We start from the raw sequence: 20,895 nt of genomic DNA, 5'->3' as shown, positions 1-20,895 counted from the left end.
TCTGAGGATTGATTTTATCGTTTAGACTTTAGACTCTTTTTTTTTTTTTTTTTTTTGAAGTCATTGACTTCCGTTAAATGTTACTTCATTTGAGGTAACTTCAAATTCAATCTGCCTCGAGGTGCCAATGCGAAAACAAAAACCATTATTATCTCTCTCCTGATCCAGCACAGTTGCGTTGAAACCTATAACACATTTTAGAATAACTCATTAATCATCATGTTAGTTTGATATTGCAAAGTTGAGAGTTTTAAACAGTGTACAATTCGAATGATTTGATTAAAAATTTTGAACACAGTTAAAAATTGGGTAAAACTGCCTACAAGATCCTCTATATTTTTGGATGGACAATTTCATTCAGGGATTTTTTTAATAAATAAAATAAATATTTTATTTTTTAAAATAAATAATTTGCAATATTTTTATTAAAATGCATTGTATTTCTTATCTCATTTATAGTGTAAACAAAATAAGAGTGCATTGATTTTACATTTTTCTCTCACTTTTATCCTTTTTTAATCAAATTTTCGAATTACTACGAGATTATGTCGCGTGCCGATGTACATGATGTGAACATCAACTGATTGAACGCGACATGGCACATTGCTGGGGCAACCGACTTTGAGGTTGGTGTTGTTTTTTGTTTTATGTTTATGTTAAAGCATACATGTGTGTAGCCATACTTAGGGTACTTTTATAAAAGTAGTCTGCAGTATATGTTAAGCGAATGAATATATTATTAGCAATGGTTTAAATGATAGGGTATGATTTTAGGCATATTTTAAAATGGATTTGTTATTTAAATGTTTGTTTAGGTTTGTTTTTCTTTAAACTAAGTTATTAAGCATATGTTTATTAATTAGTTATTAATTATTTAATTAGGCACCTTATTGTTCCGGGACAATAATTCTGCAGTGCTTGCAGCAACCTAGACACCTGATTGTATGATTCTTCCTAATCGCCGTATATCTGCGCAATTACCTTTTGTTTTGTCATCCAGATTTTTCTATACGAGGGTTTGAAGTAATAGCTTTGCCTAACTGCGCCTTGTAGTATAAGGATGTTGATGGATGTGTTGGACTGTATCAATGACAGGATGTCACGACAGATGAGGCTGCTGTCCAACTGTCGATAGTCCTAAGACATGGTTGGTGCTAAACACGTGTGCGCTCCTCCAACCCTACACGTCTTCCTAATGAAATAACACATACATGGTTGGCATTTACACAAAATATAACAGTGATAAACAATATTAATTACACCACAGTTAAACGATGCCTCACCAATATCTGAGATTCTGTCGGAGGACAACATAGAGATTCCACGGGCATCCAGCTGTATATTATCAGCAATGAACATGGTACTTTAATCGGTTCGACTCCACTACTTGATACCCAGCACTTCTGCGGATGCTGTAATTCTTCACACCCTTCATCACTGCATCTCTAATCTTGAATCTGTGGCAAACCCTAAACTCCACACTACCGTCTAAGTTGTAATCGTCTTCACCTATGTTGCATCGTGTCCAGATCCAACGTTTGATAGTGACTGGGTACAGCTGATAAGGTCGGAATTGGTTGCGGGGCAGGACGAAGATACCGAACTGATGCCTCCACTAGCATCTAAGGTACAAACTCCTCGTCGTCATCATCTTCAGAAGAACCACTGTCGTTGCTATCCGCAACATACTCCTCGTCGGATTCCTCACCATCTACTTCCATGTCTTCCACTAGACTCGCAACGTGTATTGGTGGTGGTGCGAGAGGTGGGTTGTCCTGCAGGAAATCCGAGTGGTCAGATCCACCGCCACCAAGATCACCGACTTCTGTAGAAAGCTTCATAACTTGTTCGTCATGATTCTCTCATGAATGTCAAATATGAACCGCACATGCTCGTCATCATGGAGGCAAAACAGACGAAATCGGAAAACTCCATTTTCCATCAGTGCTAGCAACCTATACTCCACCATTCCTATCTCTTTTCTCCCGCTATCACCAACGCTACTCAATATTAGACTCTTCAGCTCGGACAAAGAACTAACTCGCCGAACACTCAAATATGATCTCGATGTCACTATTTCTCATATGGCAATTGGAATACATACTTACAACCATATATCCACCACCATTAGACATTTTGGCTTAATGGAAGAAGTGAGATGTTTGTGAAAAATACAAAGGATTGCACATCCTTTTATATCTTCTGAAAATTTGTCGTAATGTATCTTATTTACATTGTAAACATAATAATTCTTTACGTATCTCGTTTACAGTATAAAACTATAAACAAAATAAAACTGGACATATCTTTTGATAAAAGTGCTACAAATTGTTTATTTTGAAAAATAAAATATTTATTTTATCTATTTAAAAAAAAAACCCTTTCATTCACCTATTTGAGAACAATAAAAGAAAATCTGGCGTATATGGCTCACTGGACAATAATACCCCTTAAAGGATAGCAGCATTCTGATGCAAACCATCGTTTTTTTACTATAAATAGAAAATATTTGAACGTTTTCTTTCACACAGAAAAGCTTTCTCCCGCCAAATGAAGGATCACCAACTCCAAACACCACTGAAGCTCTCTCTCTCTACTCGCTCCGCAGAGAATCACCATGCCAAATCCAAAGTTCCCTCTTCCAAGAAATCTAGTAAGGCACGCCTTGTGAACCCTAATCGCTCGCATTTCCCCCGTTTTCTTCTTCATTTTTCCTTTTCTCACATTCCATTCTTCTGTCTCTTCTCTTTCGAGCCAGATCACCCGCAAGAACTTGAATGCAGAATTCACTTGCGTTTCTGAGGATTCCGTGGACTCCTCACCGATCTCTGAGATCTCCTACCTAAACTACAACGATGATGCTAAGGTAAGTTCGAATCCTGAGTATTTCTACCTTTTTTTTTTCTTTTTTATTTAAACGCAAATTTCATAAGCGGATTTCGTAATTTTGCTGTTCTTTTATCTAATTTAAGTTTTACTTGAAAATATTCTCTGTGTAGTTGTTTTGTGGCTCAACTCTCACTCTTAGATCTGTTTACTTATCGCTAATATTTGTAATAATTTCTGTAACTAGATTCTAATTTAAGCATACTTCAATGCTTTTATGTGCATAAAATTTTATGATCTTCAATGTAATTTAAGCAGACTTGAAAATTTTTCGGTGTGCATGTTGTGTCTTGTGTGTAATTATTTATGTGATACATTTCGTAGATGTGTTGAATTTTCACTAGAGCGATTCTTATTAGGGATACTGCAACTGTTTTGATTCTGACGAAAGGAATACGAACATATAGTGGAGGATTTACCTGATTCAAATTGTTGATAATATATTTGATGTTTCTATTTCAGACCTTATTGGAAGAAACTCCTTCCGTGACCTTGCTTCCAACGGATACAACTCTCTCTGAAATTACCAATGATGTAACAGGAACTGGTTCAACTATTGATGACTGTGAGTTGGATGGTTTCAAGTTCAATTCTGTGGAGGCAGAGATTGCTCTTAATTTCCTCAAAAAATCAAAAGTTCATCTCCTCAAGTCCTCCAATGTTGCTCCGCACTATAGGAAACTGATTGGTGAAATAATTGAGTATACCATACAGGATCTCAGCACAAAGAACATGCCAGAGGACACAGACTGCTTTAACAAAGTGTCATCAGAAAAAATTCGAACGGTATTTCTATGCTTCTTCGTTTGGATAATTGTCGTGTGGTTTATGCTTTTCTTCAATTCAGGTATTCCAAGTGGAGTGGTGCCGACTTGAATTGTTTCGCTGTGGTTGATATGCATATAGACTGCTCTCACCTAAAATACCAGAATGTGAGACTGCTTTAACAGAATTACCTATCTTTGAGTTTGCTACTCACCACATAATTCCTGGGTACGGATCAGGATGCATTTATTCTTTTGGACCCTTGTCTAGGTTATCGTTTCTTTTTTTTTTTCTTTAACTTTTTTCTAATACTATAATTCAAGTGTTATATACTCCACTGAAAAAACAGGTGTTATGTCATACATTAGATCCATCAAGATCATGTTTTACTGCAGAAATATTTTAACAGTTTCTAAGCAATTTAATTGTGAATTTGTTGCTACCTTTATTTGTTTCATCATGTCTTGACGACGTGCTATGTTATCTGATATAGCTTAGGCCATACCCTATAAGCAATATGTATGTAGATATTTAACAAAACTCAGTTAGTCAGAGTCGTTTAATACAGTAAGTGGTGGTTAGTTAGTTTGGCAGAGCTGGTAATTCTGTTAGTTATATATGGAAGTTAGTTATGTAAGAACACATGTATATAAGGATAGAATTCCACTGTGATCAATGAGAGTCTTATTCATCTCTCTCTCTCTCTCTCTCTCTGAACTCTGTCCATACACTCTCTGAACTTTCAGAAGTCACTCTTCTAACGTTGTCCATATCAATATATCATGGAAGTATGTAATTTAAAAGGTTACAGGAGAAAATGACAAACAATGGCCATAGAACATTGACACTGAATAAATTTTTTCTTAGCTATTCTTTCAAAGTGAATATTCATCAGACAATTAGTGCCACTAAGCACTATTTATTGAAAAGATCCTCCGACATTGATTGGTTGGAATTTACTTTCCAACCCCTTTGTTTCATGTGATAGTAAAATTTATATTAGATAACCCAGCCAAAACTTTGATTTTGTGCCTCACATTTTAAAGTGTTTCAATTTTTTACTTATGTTTAATTATTAACGATTAATTATTACTTAATTTTGTACTTATCCTTTCTACACGAGCTATTATATGTACTACTCTTCATATATACTAAGAGGGGTACACTTTATTTTGTAAATTTTTTTTTGGTGTCTTATTATTTTGTAAATTAATGCTATTAAAAAAATAATATAAAAATCCATTATACGTACAATCATGCATAAACAGGAGTTCTAATCTGTTACACCACAAATATGCGCCAATACATGTTTCATCAATATATTTATTACACCTCGATTAATGAAAGAATTAATTTTAATTTGTCTAGCATGTACATGTTCAGAGCATAGTGAACTAAGCAAGAACGGAATCAACAAAAATCCTTTTAACTTAGTATCAGGATTGCCTTATTTACGTACCTTAGTCTTGAGATTGTCATTTTTGAAAATTGTGATACTACTTGTCTGTGGAATGCTATAAGTTGATGGGATTCGGCGTGTAACGAAGTAGAACAACCTTAGCTATGGCTCAGTGTTCCTAATTTGGTATGACCAAGGTATTTAGATTGGTTGAATTAACAAACAGATCTTCAATTCGAAATGGTTATGAATTTTGTGATATGCATATTGAATCATCGTTATATGCAGAGTTAGACACACACTATTCCATGCTACTTAACTGCTATGGGAGAATAAAAGACTGAGATATTCTAAGCAGGCACTGCTTAACAGTAAGATTTTCTTATTTAATACCTTTAGGTACATTATTAATAAAAAATTTTCGTCAGTATTTTAATTTCAATTTGTTTGCATCCTTATGATTTAACAGTCTTTTTATTGCACCTTGGTTTAAACCTCATTTAGTATTGTCTTATTGATATGTATAGGTGGGTATTTAGCTTTCTGTTCTGGTATATTGACTCTGGTGCTTCATCCAATGAAGTATCGACAACATTGAGCCCCATAATTAGCACTAAGAAGTATGAATTATTGTTAGTATTGGTTTTAGTTATTAAAGCACACAAAGTGCAAATGGGGCCTTCATGGGAAGCCTGCTCTGAAATACTTAATCAAAAAGCAAGTAGGACGGGACACCATTTTCTGCTTGACTGCTTCCTTCTCACCGGCTAATAATTGAGGATTAAATTGATTAAAATATAGTATTATGTATGGGACTGTTGCCCGGGTAAATATTAGGATAGTTAAAATACTCTAAATTTATCGGATCAATCTATTTTATCTATTTAAACGAGTGAGTATTTGTTTATAAAATTAAGTTTGTTTAAATTTTGAATTAGGCCACAAAAATGGATAATTTATTTAAATTTTTTATATTTTTTAAAAAAAACTTCATCAATTAAAAATGATGTTTGTTTAAGTTTTTGAAGAAAAATAATCTTTTTGTTAAAATATTTTTTAAAAAATAAAAAATATAAACGGATAGCCCGTTTAATCCATCAAACTAAATATAAACAGTTAAGACTAAAAAATTATGATTCGTAAATAAAATGAATTTAAATGGGACAATAAATTTAATAGATTGGATTGAACCATCTGATTATTCTAGCCAATATCTTTCTTTAAATTTTTTTAAAATTTATTTTTATATATAATAAAACAGAAAACATATATAAAGTTTTGAGAATATGAAATATATATTCCACTGAACTTTTCTTCTTTTTTCTTATTATGCTACACTCAAACTTGTTGCAATATATTTAGAGGGGAGTATATTGAAAATTTGACACAAATTTCATTAACAATATTTTTATCACACACAAAAAAAAAAAGATTATATATGACCAGTTTTTGTATAGACATAGGACGATAGACACTAGCGGCTAGCCGTTGCACGGAATGAAAAGAAAAAAAAAATTTGTTTTTTTGGGGTGGGGGCTCAATTTCAGTTCAGTCAATAAGCCGATTTAAAGGCAATTGCATGCATCAATACTATTGATCATATTGAATTCCTCCTCCAATAAGAGAGATATTCTTATTAGGTGTTCTGAATTTTTATTTTCTTCTAATAATATTAATCAATTAGACAAGAATAATCTATATATTTACTACTTAATAAATAATAGAACAAATAAGATTCTTTGCAAATTAATATGGAATATTGAGTGTTTAGTTTTTCTGTTTTGTATGCAAATTCCAAATTCCAAAAGTGTGAATAAAGTAAAACTCGAGCATTCCAATAAAGAGAGACAATAATGAGGCTGATTTTTTTTAATATGAAAAAAATATTGGTCTTTTTGTTGAAAATGAAATTATTTAGTGTAATTATAAGTATGAACCTTCACAGAGATTATTGGGTGATCCCAAAAATAATAATTTAAAAAATGTTTTGATAAATACTACTAGTGTTAGTGTGTGATAATCTTATGCGAGTTGCTGGTTATATGCTGTTCTAGCTAGTTATTATTGGTTTAGTATGGTTTAATAGCTATTAGTATATTGTAGGGGATTGTCTTTTTCTTCAACCTAATGACTTTATGATACTGAAATCCATTGGATGCGATTTGAAAGATCGGGTTGGCTCCAACATGCTCCTGGCCGAAAGCTATTTAAATATAAAAAAGAGTATAATGCTTGTAATAATACAACACCTAAGAGCAAATGTATAGAAAATTAAATAAACCTAACTATATCCCAATACTGTTTTCGATACTTTATTCGATATTATATTTTATACAATTCTAAAAATTATATTATCTTTGTACTATTAAATTTTCTCACAAAATACCCGTTCTGTAAAAGAAATTGTACATGCTAACATATAGTGTAATGATTCTGCACATTTTTTTTCCTTTTGTTTTATCTCTATGCCTTTCAATTCAAACTAGTACTATTCTTCTTTCTACGTAATTATATTGTCTAAACTTCAATTTTGTTTTCTCTACTGAATTTTATTGTATAGAACTTATAACACAACCTTTTACATACAAATATATATCTTTTCAATGCAATATATATTCCAATATAAACCTACAATTCTATATCATCTCAATTTTTAGCTGTTTTCCCAACAAGAAGTTCGACTTAAATTTTCTTAATTAACAAAATTAATTCATTCTCTTGTAATATTACCGAAAGTCTCAATAATTGCTCTCCACTATTTTGTTACTTCTTTATTTTTGTATTGCTTATTTGAGTTATTAATAGAAGTGTTGTCATCAAAAGTTCATTACTCTTAATCTCTTTCCTAATCTTTTATCACTTAATTAGTTTACACAACACCTAAATAAATCATTTGTCCTAGATGTATTGGTTAAGAAAGTATATTTTTTTTTCATAAAAAAAAGCATTAGAGTAAATATACTTGAAGCTTAACATTTTATTCTTAGCTAATATCTTATAAAAAATGTTACTAGCAAAACTAAAAATAAAAATAAAGTAAATATTTTAGACCTTAAAATATCAACGAGCTTTTTTTTTAATAAAAATTTCCTAATATTTTATTTAACTTTTTCTTTGTTATATATGCATATAATTTTGTCAAACCTTCTTAATTGAAAACAATGTCTAATTTATTTATTAAGAGATAATGAATATACTATAAATAATTTGGTGTACACTGTACACATATTAGATTATTAAGTCGAGAAATAGATAAATATGAGTAGCGGTAGCAAAACGGATTAAACCGTCCGATCAAATCGTCAAAAAGCGATCTGGGACAAGATTTTAAACCTGCTAATTTTTAAAAATCTGCAAAACTTGCACCGTCAAATTGGCAGAGCGAAACGGGCTGGTAAATTTTTAAGGATATTTTGGACTTTTATTCACTCATATAAATATCACATTATAAGATTAGGGTTTTTCTTTACACCACTTTCACACGGAAAACACATGTAGAGGCAGAGTCAGAGCCTCCCTCCTCTTGCCCTCTTCAGTCTTTTACAACGGCGAGTCGTCAACCCTCTCTCTCTCTCTCTCTCTCTCTCTCTCTCTCTCTCTCTCTCTCTCTCTCTCTCTCTCTCTCTCTCTCTCATAGGTAGCAACGCAGCACCGTTGAGCCGCAACAGCTTAAAGAACCGGTGGCACACTCGGCGACCTTCCCTCTATCTCTCCCCTTCACGAAACTCTCTCTCTCTCTCTCTCTCTCTCTCTCTCTCTCTCTCTCTCTCGCGGATCGAAGTCGCCCGGAGCCCAGAAAATACCTGAATCACTGCGACAATGATGATTCGGCTCTCTGTCTCGTAGCTCACCAGCGTCCTTGCGTTTCTCTCTGTCACGACCTCTCCTCTCTCTCTCCCTCACAAGTCACAGCCGCGAAGGCCAAAGGCCGAATGCTCTCTCTCTTAGTCTAGCAAGCACCAGCGGCGACGATTGTAAGGTCCCACATCGATTGGGGAGGGAGACGAAGCATGCCTTATAAGGCTGTGGATACCTCTCCCTAACATGACGTGTTTTGACGAGTGAGTGTGGGGGGTTTCGGCTATCATCCCTATCATCAAAGGCAAAACCGTGAGGCCTTATGTGCCAAAGCGGACAATATCGTGCTAGCGGGTGGTCTGGACTATTACAGATGGTATCAGAGTCGGAGTCTGAATCGATGTGATAGCGAGGGCGCTGGGCTCCCTTAGGGGGGTGGATTGTAAGGTCCCACATTCGGTTGGGGAGGGAAACGAAGCATGCCTTATAAGGGTGTGGATACCTCTCCCTAGCATGAGGCATTTTCTTCGAAATTAGTGTCAAAATTCTCGTTTCAATGAGCTCTACCCTAATTTGATATAATATTCGTATTTCTAATCTTCCTTATTAAAAACTAATTTATTGACTAATTATATACTAATTTAACCAGGGTTTATATCCTATCCACCTAATAAAGAATTTTGCCCTCAAAATTCAAATTCAGTTACCTGAAAAGAGATGTGGGTAGTTCTTTCGCATATCTGATTCGAGTTCTCAGGTATGTTCCTCGATACCAGCTCGACTTCAAGCTATTTTTACCAATGATACTTCCTTTTCGCGTAACCGTTTAACACTGATGTCATCAATTCTCACCAGAGTTACTGGAAGTGTTAGATCTTCTCTTATTTGGATTGGTTCCGGTTTTAAAACATGACTTGCGTCAGGAGTATACTTCCGAAGCTATGACACATGAAACACATCGTGTAAATTTGAAAGATACGGTGGTAAGGAAATTCAATAAGCCACTGGCCCAATTCTCTTCAGGATCTCAAACGCCAGCCTGTGACCCAAATGGGGGCAACTAAGGTGATGGAACAGGTGCTTCGGCTTGCTAGGTTGGGCTTGCAAAGAGCAAACTGTTGGCCTACCCACTCCAAGTTGAGAGTTGGGCCCGGTAGTCTGGGCGAAGGCCTAGGCCCCTCGGCTCCTAGAATGGAGGACAAAACCGTGAGGCCTTATGTGCCAAAGTGGAAAATATCGTTCTAACGAGTGGTCTAGACTGTTACAGATGGTATCAGAGACAGAGCCTGGATCGATGTACCAGCGAGGGCGCTGGGCTTCCTTAGGGGGGTGGATTGTAAGGTCCCACATCGGTTGGGGAGGGGAACGAAGCATGCCTTATAAGGGCGTGAATACCTCTCCCTAGCATGATGCGTTTTGACGAGTGAGTGTGGGGGGGTTTCGGCTATCATCCCTATTTTCAAAGGCAAAACCGTGAAGCCTTACGTGCAAAAGCGGACAATATCGTGCTAGCGGGTGGTTTGGGCTGTTACAACGATCCCCTCTGTTTAGGACGCTCAGCGGCCAACCTCCCCCTCTGTTCAGTTGTCTCTCTTCCGCAGTTAACGTGCACCAGCAATCTCTATGTCTCAGCTCAGCAACCTCTATGTCTCAGTTCAGCCATCAATCACGACCCAGCCGTGACAGCGCTTCTCCAATCGACCAACCTCTCAGTCAAGCAGTTCTTCCAGATTCATCCGGTTGAAGCTTTTTTTTATTGTTAAAATGTTATCAAATTAGTTCTGTTGTGGAACATTTAATTTCATTATAGGTGCTAATTTGTCCTTAATTTTTTGTGATTCTTAATTCTTTTTATTTTATTCTAGTTCATTGTTTATTTTGCTAGTCTTCTGAATTACTATTTTGATTTTGAATGTTGGACTATGTTATATTTAATATAAATTATTTAAAAAAAAAAAGAGAAGGCGAGCTGGCCTACTAACTTGTTATTCTGCCTTTTAACGAAGCGAAATAACAAGTTTAACCTATATCACTTTAGCAGAATGAGCCAATCCGTCCTATTTTATAAAGAACTTTGGCGGGGCAAAAGCAAGCTGACCCACTTTACTATCCTTACATTTAGATTATATATATGAGTAAAATCTACTGTTAATCTAATATTAATAATAAAATAGATATACAAATGAAAAATAATTCTTTAAATATACAAATTTTTTTTATCAAACAAGTCAAGTCAACCCATAGTTTATCATCCGAGCTATTTACACCTTAGTGTATAATAAATAGATGAACTTGTTTCACTAAATCCAATTATAGTTGGTCAAGTGTGATTAAGCTTTAAACATTTAAATCTTAGTTTTAATTAATCTAAATTATTAACAAGAATATGAAAGGGAAAGGGGGTGTTGTGAGTCCCTATTATATAAGTGTCCCCCACCATTAGTCTCTCCCCTTCAACCTCCATTGAAGGGACACCTCACCCACCCCCTCCATCCTTAGCTTCTTCAACCCCGTTCCCGTTCCGTTCTTCTCTCCACCACCTTCTTCTTTTTTTCCGTTTTCTTTCGTCCTTTTTCCAATCCAATATAAATTAAATAAATTTCCCCAATTTTCCCTTTTCCTTTAAATAGAAATCTCAAAAACATAGAAGCTTTAACTTCCTCTCTCTCACAAACACAAACCATGAAACTCAATTCAGAGATGGGTTCATCATCTCTGATTCCAACAGCACTCACCTCTACCCCATCACGTGACTCGCACGTGCACAACCACAACAAGAAGAAAAAGCCTCATTCCAAGAACCACAAACAGAAGAACAACCGCCAAGTCAACAAATGGAAATCCCAAACACAACAAAACCTCTACTCCACCAAACTCCGGCAAGCCCTCGCCGGATCCACCCTCTCGGGCGGCGGTAAATCCATCCGCGAAACCGCCGACAGAGTTCTTGCCAGCGCCGCAAGAGGTAGAAGCCGGTGGAGCCGCGCCATACTCACGAACCGGCTCAAGCTGAGCTTCATGAAGAACAAGATAAAGAAGAAGAAGAAAAGAGTGGGACCGGTGGTCAGGTCGAGAAGAACAAGAACCCGGTTGAACGTGGTTCGATTGAAGGTAAAGACAGTTCCGGCGGTTCAGAAGAAAGTGAGGTTGTTGGGAAGGTTGGTTCCTGGTTGCAGGAAGGAACCTCTTCCGGTGATTCTAGAAGAAGCCATTGATTATATACCTGCTCTTGAGATGCAGGTTCGCGCCATGACTGCTCTCGCTAACTTGTTGTTAGCGAATTCTTCTTCTTCTCCTTCTTCTTCTTCTTCTTCTTCTTCTTCTTCTTCCTCCGGTCATGCTCCTCCCACCTGAGATTCTCATGATCATCACACCCTCCCCTTTTCAGTTTGTAATTTTTTTATTTAAAAAATTATTGGTTTCTGTGTCGTGTCGTGTGCGTGTGTGTTAATAACATGTATGTATGTATGTATATGTCTTTTTTTTCTTTAAAAAAAATGAAGTAAATGATTAATCTGATAATAGTATAATACTACTTGGCTTGAAATTAAACATGTTTATAAGAATGTTAAATGGGTGACATGAGGTGAGTTAACAACAATTAAATAATTTTATATTTAAAAAAAAACAATTATTACTAAACAAGGTGCATGATAATTATTACTTTTGGTTAATTACATAGGTATACATATATACAAGCTTTTCTGCAATAATAATATATCATTTTTTTTTAAATTTATTGAGGTGATTATGTGTTGAATCTTGGTTATCGATATATCTTGTTATTATTTTGATCTTGTTAATTTGTCCCCGTAAAATCTTGTTTTGGTTTTCAATCGCTTGCATCCCATTGATTTAGTCAAACACAAATTAAAATCCACTAAGGTGTATTATATTATCGTTTAATGTGATGAAGGATTAAGCAAAGGATTAGTATCTACTAACTTAAATGCATGCTTATGAATTTTGTCCTTAAGCAAAATCAGTTCAAAATGCATGGGTGATGGTGTAAATAACAGTAGGGTTTCTGCTTCAAAATGGGTGCACGGCATCTTCTTAATTTCATGATTGGTCTGATCCTTTGTCGTATGATATATGGTCATAAATTCAATTAATGAGATTCTGGAACTGAAACTCAAACTGAACAAAACACAAACTACACGCACATGCATGTGATGCGCTTTCTTAGGGAATGAGTGGATTCAATTCTAGCCTTTATCATCATGGTGCTATTGCTCATTTTAGGTAGAAACTGAGGTACAGTTAATTTTACGTGAAGTTGATATTTAAAAACTATTAGATGATTTAATTAAATTTTCAGTTAACGACTTTTAAACATCAACTTCACGTAAAATCGATTTCACTTAAATTTTAACCGCCATTTTATTACCTCCACTAATTGCATTCTAGTGTGGCACTGTAGAGGAAGCAAATAAATAGTGCGTGTCACCATAAAAAGATTTCATAAGAATGAAAAATACCTAACTCAACGATCTAGATGGAGTTTAATTTCCCATTAAAATTTTAAATTAAGTAAAATATGTCTTTTATTTTTAGTATTTTAGACTCAATCAATATTTTGTCTCTAATATTTTTTATTTATGTCAAAATTATTTATATATATTTTTTTTAATTTTGTCTTTAATATTTTAGATAGAATTAATGTTTAGGAATAATTTTGATACAAATAAAAAACGTTAGAGATAAATTTAAATAAAATTAAATGCTAAAAATATTTTAAAAAAATTACAAATATTAAAATTAAAAAGAATATTTTATCCTTTAAATTTTATGGATAATTCTTTAAACACCCTTACTAATTATTAATCATTCTTCTAATTCTTCAGTAATGATGCATTCACCATGATTAGATGTTATAATAATTCTTTCATTCTAAAATTCATCATCGCTCCTATTTCTTTAAATAAATAAAATTGAGATTTATCATATTTTTAAGACGTGAACTATTTTAAAAAAAAAATAAGAGAAAAATGATGAAATTCCACTAACGTTCTGCCGAAAGTGCCACAAACATCCTTATTGGACAAAATTCAATGGACCCATGTGGGCTTGTCGTCCCCCACCTTAGGTTTTTGACCTACTCGCTTTTAAGTTTTAACAATTAACATTATTCTATCTATCGGACATGACACTCGCATCTTTAATTTGAAGAGAAATACTGGATAAAAAAATAAAATAGATAAATCTCTCTTTTTAAACTTATTATATGTGATTTATAATATATATTTTTCTTACTTTTATATTAACCATATATATATATATATTTGAAATTAATTTTTTGAACAATACTTATGCAAAGCATTTTAATTTAATTTTAGGATAGAATATTAAATTGATCTTCTATATTTGGACGTAATCCTGTTTTGATCCTTAAAATTTAAAATGTTCTATTTGAATCCAAAATAATTTTATTTAGCTCTTCATTGTACAAGAATAGGGTCAATAATTTGAAAAACAAGTACAAGATCTAGAGACACAAAATCAATCGTGGATGCATCAATACATTTATTTATCATTTTTTTATAATTTAAATAAAATATTTTTTATAAAACTAAAGAGAATGATAAATAAATGTATTGATACATTCATGATTGATTTTGTGCCTCTGGAGCTTGTATTTGTTATCTATATTATCGATCTTATTCTTGTACTGCTATTATATAGGACATTTCGTTAATTATTTAATTTTAACCTCATGGTGAGACTACATTGAAGCTTAATAAAACTTTTTTAGATTCAAATAGAACGTTTTAAATTTTAAAGACCAAAATAAAATTATGTCCAAGTGTAGAGACTAATTTAATACTCTACCCTTAATTTTAAGATCCCTTAACATTAAACACTTTTTTTTCTCGATATTTTATACACGCTTGACTCTAAAAGAGACAAACAAAGTTACACCATATGCACATATTACATTCGAGAGACTTAAAAAACAGAAAAACTAAACTAATTACTAAGACCCAAAATTAAAACTAACACTTAGAGAATAAAAAAAAGAAAATAATGAAATTCTCTATAGATTAAAACCGCCACAATAGACCATGAATATTCATATTTGCCAAAGCCTCAGTTACTCCATCATCATCCTTGGAAATAAGACCCAAACTCTTACCAAGATCCCATGTTCTTTTAGTCCCACCCCCATAGAGCCAAAATTGAGTTGTGAGAATTAGTGATGTCATGATCTATCATTGTTGTTAACTGTTAATAATAAGAGCTACATTGGAACTACACTATTTTCTTTTTCTTTATTACTATTATCTAAATAGTTTTTAAAAAATCTCTTAAAATTATGATATCCTCTTTTTCTTTGTCTTAATTAAGTTCTTAACTAACACTCCTTTCATTCCCACCACATCTCACACCACATACACCATCCCTCAAACCTTCACTTCTATATGTTGATAAGGATGATAAAGATAGATCTTAGTTATGAGTAATGATGAGCAATGATAATGATGGTATAAAAAAACATATATATTAAAAATAATATATATAGTTATAGGAGCAAAAATACTTTCAGAAACTTTAAAGGGGGTAGGTCATGTAATTTCATGTTCTGTCTCTTCCTTCTCTTTACAGCCCCATCATTTATAGTATTATACTATATATTCTACATCTCTTCCAGAACTTGTTTGAAAAGATATACATTGCTTTAGGTTTATTCGCCAAAATTTAGGTATTAGTGGGAATAAAAGTGACGTATATGAAAGTAGTAAAGTTTAATCATATGATAGAACATAGAAGTATACGTATAATGATAAAGTGAAGTTCGTATAAAACTTTTTAAATTTCTTTCTTATAAGGCCATCTCTCTTTATTATTATTTTAGTGAGAAAAAAAATAGACTAAAAAAATGTAGGCTAAAAATATGTTATTAAATTATTAGACTAAAATTAGTTAATGACTAAAAGTAAAGACCAAAATAATAAATTTTGATAACTTTTTTAAGAGAACTATAATGTGTTCTATCCTATACTACATAGAAGAAGTATTTTTATTTGATATAAAAATTAAAAAAAATACTTTCATCCTTAATATCTATAATTTTTTAAAATATCTTTTACAATAATATAATTTTTTTATTACCTAATAATGTGTATATATATTGGTTTCCTTATATATATATATATATATATATATATATATATATATATATATATATATATATATATATATCCTTTTTTTTTTCCTTCGGATTAGCTAGGCCACAAGAAGCCGGTATTAGAAAAGACAGACCATATAAATATAGAGTTTGATTAAAGGGAAAGAAAATGAAAGAATATGACATAATTAAAATTGAAAACTGAAATATTTAAATAATTTTAAAAGCTTAATATATTGATTTTATATAATTTATATTACGCTTTTTATTTTTAGTGTTGGAGTTGTAATGATGTTTTTTAACAATGTAAAAATTTGGTGTGTTTTTTTTATGGATACTACAAATTTAAGAATTAGATTTATGATTGTTAATTTTTTTTGTGGATACCACAAATTTAAGGATTAGATTTGTGATTTTTATTTATTTATTTATTTTTAAAAAAATTTGTATTGTAGTGTTAAAATTGTTTTAAACATATTAATTAAATTTTTCGATTTACTTGAGAACGAAAAAACATCATTCCACTATAAATTAGACCTTTTAATTTGTCCATTATAAAAATCACTTTCTAATTTTTTAAATTTGAGAGTCTAATTTATTATTAAAAATAAAAAATTTTAAATTCATATTAAAAAATATACTAATTAACTATAATATTGAATTACACATAATTTTTTTATTTTTAAAAAAATTAGCCAAATTTATTAAGGTGCCCTTTGAGGTAGGGCAATGGATCATCTAATTGGATGGTAGGGTACACACTTTTATGTCCTCTCTGTTTTGGGACTGAGTCTTAGACAAGAAACAACCTCTCTCACTTTCGGTAGGCAGTACTGAGTTATACACACACGAGTGCCTCAGTTTCATCGCTTTCAATAGTAGTAACCTCTAAACTACTAACCCTCGTTCCCAATCCCCATATATATTACGATCACAAACTATATATATATATATATATATATAGTTAAGGACTTAAGGGTATTGGGCTGCTAATTCAATTCACTAGCAAAAAAGCAATTCAATGATTGAAGTATAGGACTAGGACCACACATATATTTATATATAACGTTTGTACATTTGCCATATGTATGTATGTATATGCTGCCTTTAAAGTTTTTCACATGGGATGGTGCTAGCATTAAACATTTATTTCAAAATTTTCAATGCATCTAGTGACCTGTTAAATATATAATTATTTATTAAATGCTTAGAAGAGATAATTTATGATATAATGTTAAAACTACTTTTATAAAATTATGATGAAAAAATATAAAATTTGATCATTATTTTTATAAATTGTTGTATTATTCACCATTCAAATCAACACAAATTTTGTGAAGAAATGTGTAGGATTTTATTTATAACTATTTAGTATTTATGTATCTCCATATCATTATTTAAAAGTGCAGGTCCATCACTTATTTTGTTGCTGTAATTTTGGTTGGCAGGTGTGGAGTGTGTGGATATTTGTGTTTGGTCGCCTTTGGACTGTTCCGGAGTCGATGAAAGACCATTTTTTAAACTAGACAGAAGGGTCGCGTAGAAAGAAAGAACGAAAGCGGTGATTGAGATGTTTCTGTGCGATCATTTGGAACATTGGGATAAAAAGAAATAAAAGGATTTTTTAAGATAAAAGCAAAAATGTTAAAGTGATCATCAACATGACCATGCTTAGCTGCAATGAGTGGGGAGGTATGCATCCTTTGTGTTGTTGATGGTTGTGTCGAAAATGACATGGAGATTTTTCTTTTGTTTGTGTTACTTTTTTTGTTTGTCTATTTTTGTGGTTGACTGATACTATTTGCTCCACTTTAATGTAATTCTTTTGTTTTAAAAACAAAACTTTTTTAAAGTAAAAAAATTACATTTATCGTATATAGGAACTAGGAAATAATTTTGATCAAATTAGAAATTTCAATGTTACTTATTATGGTAGGACGACTAATTCATTTAGCAAAAAGTCTCTTTATTAAAAAAAAATCAAGCTGGTTATTTTATTTAGAAAGATTAGAGCATAGACCACTTGATTTAATCCAATTAGATCTATGTGGAAATTGAGTTTCTCTTTAAATTTTTTAAGAAAAAATATCATGAAAGATGACCCAATTTGAGGATTATATATGCCAAACTCTAAAATACATAAAAAGGAGGATCAAATGGGATTTTGATAAAGACTTAATAATTAAATAACTAAAATAGGTGGTCTTGGTTGTATTGTATCTGTCCATATATCACATATTACTATATATATAAGTATATTAAAATTAAAGAATGACCATTTTCAAAATAAAAATTAAAAAAGAAAATGGTCAATTTGGCCTTTAGCCTAATGAATGTGGTGTATCCAGCTCCGAACACAAATGTTACTATCACAGCAAAATCAGATTCATGAAAGGGAAAAGTGAATAAGAAATTAACAAAAAAAAAAAGAAAAGAATAGTAATTAATAAAAATATTATTATTCCCCCTTAATTTGTGTTTGTCCTCTAGTTTGTTGGTTCATGCGCTTCTCCCTAAAATGTTTGTTCTGACAAAGATAGATACTCTCGACTAGTTACCTAAGAATGGACCAATGGTAAATTCCCCATTGTCTTTCTGAGGCTATGTGTTATTCTCTTTTGGGGTTTCATAATTTGCTTTTCCATCATATTTCTAATTACACTGCTGTAAAGGAAAAGGACATTTCAGGGCTCTTGCCGTGTTGCAATAGTGCTCATAAAGAAATTTTATTCCTATATATTTGCTTCATGCTAAAATAATATAATATGTTTGATTAACAAGAAAGAAACCTCATAAATTAGCAAACATATCGTTTCAAGTATCAAAATAATGGCTTTCATAGTTTCATTTATACCAATTATTCGATCTTCGTTTTACAGACTTATTATCAAATTATCTGTCTTTTCAAATTATTTATTTACAGAAATACTACACGCCAAGCATTTTATTACCAAGTTTAATCAAATTTTATTATAAGCATCATCATCTTAGAAATTATTGAGTACAAAATCTTTGGAGCACAATACGAAAATTGTGTAATCAGCACAAATTTTTAAAAGATCACGTACTTAAAACATTAACTCATTCCAGAAATAAAAAAAAAAAAAAACGAAATTCATATAGAAATTAAAGAAATTGTCAAAAGATAATTACATATAGTAGCGTGTTTAGTGGCATGTAAATATCAATTAGATTATACCAACTTAGTTAAGTAATTAACTTGGTTATAGAGCATTATTCTAAAATAATATATATGATTCATGATTTGTAAATATGATATTTGTAAAAGGGTAGACTCATGCATACTTTACAAGTGTGAAATCAAATCTCACTGCCTATGCAAGGCTCGTTGATAATGTATACTACTACTACTATATATTAAATGATTATCCGCCGGAAACACCAATGTGTATATACTACTACTAACTAATCCGAAATTAACAGAAATTAATCTGGAAATTAAAGTGGTTGATCATTAAGCAAAGTGTCAAAGCAAACTGAAAGCACCAACTACTCTTGGAAACGTAATGATAATCAAGTAGGAATATACCGCACCACAAACCAAAGCATCAAATTATTATTTTTGGTGTATGCTTATTGTTTATGGCATACAACGGTGTCTCAAAGCAATTGCATAGTAGTTAAATGAAATAAGTACCTTAGTTTTTCGCTTTATGACTACTACACTAAGTCACTAACTACATTATAAAATAAAGGTGAGTGATGATAGCTTTAAGTAGAACATATATATAGATTAAAGAATAGATTGCGTAACCATTTTGTTTTATCTTATAATTGTGTTTGTAAATTTTAGGTATAAGTAATGGTGGTGTTGATGAAGATGAGAAATCTTTGTCTCAGGTAACTGAAACATTAAGGTTCTTCATTGCTTTATTGATGGTTATCTTTTACTTTTTTTTTTCTTTTTATATATGTAGTATATATCTTTAGACTTTAGGGTAACTTGTAAAAGTGCACATGAAAAGAAAAGAAGGATATAGAAAAATAGAAAGTGAAAGCTATTTTTTACCCTTAAAAGGTTCTGTGAGAAACAAAAAAGAAATTTAAATGGAGAAAAAAGTGAATCCCTTTGATTCTCCATTCTAAAGTGGAGTATTACGTGAGAATGAGATCCAAAGAAAATCTACTATAAAAGAACTGAAAATCTGATGAAAGTGTATTAATAAACATGAAGTTTTAGGTCTATTTTACTAAAAATAATTTACTTTTGTTAATAACTTTTTCAAAGATAATCTACTATTACGGTAAGAATAAATAATTTTATTAATATTCTTTTCTAGAGGTTTATATTAGCTTGACTCGAATAATTTAATCTTAATTAATTAATATAGTTATGAATGATATATGTGCAAAGAGTACTATTTATTTCCCCTATTTGGCGGAGTAATCTAACAGGGAATGGTAATAATCCAATATATATACATTATACATATATATACACACTTTAAATTCCATGTATGTAATGCAAGTCATCATCAATAATTACCATTATCTTTTGTTTTTCTCAAGTTTCATGGACGTGCTAGCTAATATATATCTTTGCAAGATTGTATTAGAATGATGAAAATACTCCTTGCTGTTATAAAATGAAAGATACTAAAGAAAAAAGACAGGTCAGTCACAAATATTAGAAAGTCGTATTTGCATGTGCTATGTTAAAGAGCAGAAGAGACATGACAAACAAAGTGGTAAAACCGGTCGAAGTTCATCGAATGACTCATTTAATTCATCAAAAGAAATTAGACATAAAAATTAAAATCGCCAAAAATCTCTATCTTACTCACACTTTTATTTATAAAAGAATAATAGTAATATTATATAACAAATAAATATTATTATTTTTTATCAGTACTTATTTATATTTATAAATATTTTATACAAAAAAAAATATATAATT

General features: G+C 31.8%; 2 protein-coding genes across 6 annotated transcripts; both read left to right on the top strand.

The window, feature by feature from the left end:
- Nucleotides 1-34: 34 nt before the first annotated feature.
- On the top strand, nucleotides 35-4,095 carry LOC112796318 (uncharacterized). Of its 5 annotated transcripts, none has more exons than XM_025838700.3 (4): nucleotides 35-626; nucleotides 1,001-2,658; nucleotides 2,759-2,866; nucleotides 3,349-4,095. In XM_025838700.3, exons 2-4 carry the CDS (start codon nucleotides 2,551-2,553, stop codon nucleotides 3,760-3,762), a joined length of 630 nt encoding a protein of 209 aa, XP_025694485.1. In that variant the 5' UTR covers nucleotides 35-626; nucleotides 1,001-2,550; the 3' UTR covers nucleotides 3,763-4,095. The 5 variants fall into 5 exon arrangements, with proteins under 5 accessions (XP_025694485.1, XP_072091180.1, XP_072091178.1 ...); XM_072235079.1 differs by having other exon boundaries at nucleotides 37-626; nucleotides 2,532-2,653; XM_072235077.1 differs by having other exon boundaries at nucleotides 37-626; nucleotides 2,532-2,658.
- Nucleotides 4,096-11,049: 6,954 nt separating this feature from the next.
- On the top strand, nucleotides 11,050-12,370 carry LOC112796316 (transcription factor bHLH148). Its single transcript, XM_025838696.3, has one exon. The coding sequence runs from the start codon at nucleotides 11,531-11,533 to the stop codon at nucleotides 12,200-12,202; it is 672 nt and encodes a 223-aa protein (XP_025694481.1). The 5' UTR covers nucleotides 11,050-11,530; the 3' UTR covers nucleotides 12,203-12,370.
- The last annotated feature ends 8,525 nt before the right edge of the window (nucleotides 12,371-20,895 follow it).

This window comes from Arachis hypogaea, chromosome 4 (assembly GCF_003086295.3).
Source record: "Arachis hypogaea cultivar Tifrunner chromosome 4, arahy.Tifrunner.gnm2.J5K5, whole genome shotgun sequence".
Classification (NCBI taxonomy): Eukaryota; Viridiplantae; Streptophyta; class Magnoliopsida; order Fabales; family Fabaceae; genus Arachis; species Arachis hypogaea.
Note: the sequence above shows the minus strand (reverse complement) of the source record. Positions and strands in the feature narration are given on the sequence as shown.

Coding starts and splice junctions, on each gene's coding strand:
- LOC112796316 (XM_025838696.3), top strand. CDS start 11,531: ATGAAACTCAATTCAGAGATGGGTTCATCATCTCTGATTCCAACAGCA.
- LOC112796318 (XM_025838700.3), top strand. CDS start 2,551: ATGAAGGATCACCAACTCCAAACACCACTGAAGCTCTCTCTCTCTACT. Junction 2,659..2,758: donor CTTCCAAGAAATCTAGTAAG/GCACGCCTTGTG, acceptor CTTTCGAGCCAG/ATCACCCGCAAGAACTTGAA. Junction 2,867..3,348: donor ACTACAACGATGATGCTAAG/GTAAGTTCGAAT, acceptor TTTCTATTTCAG/ACCTTATTGGAAGAAACTCC.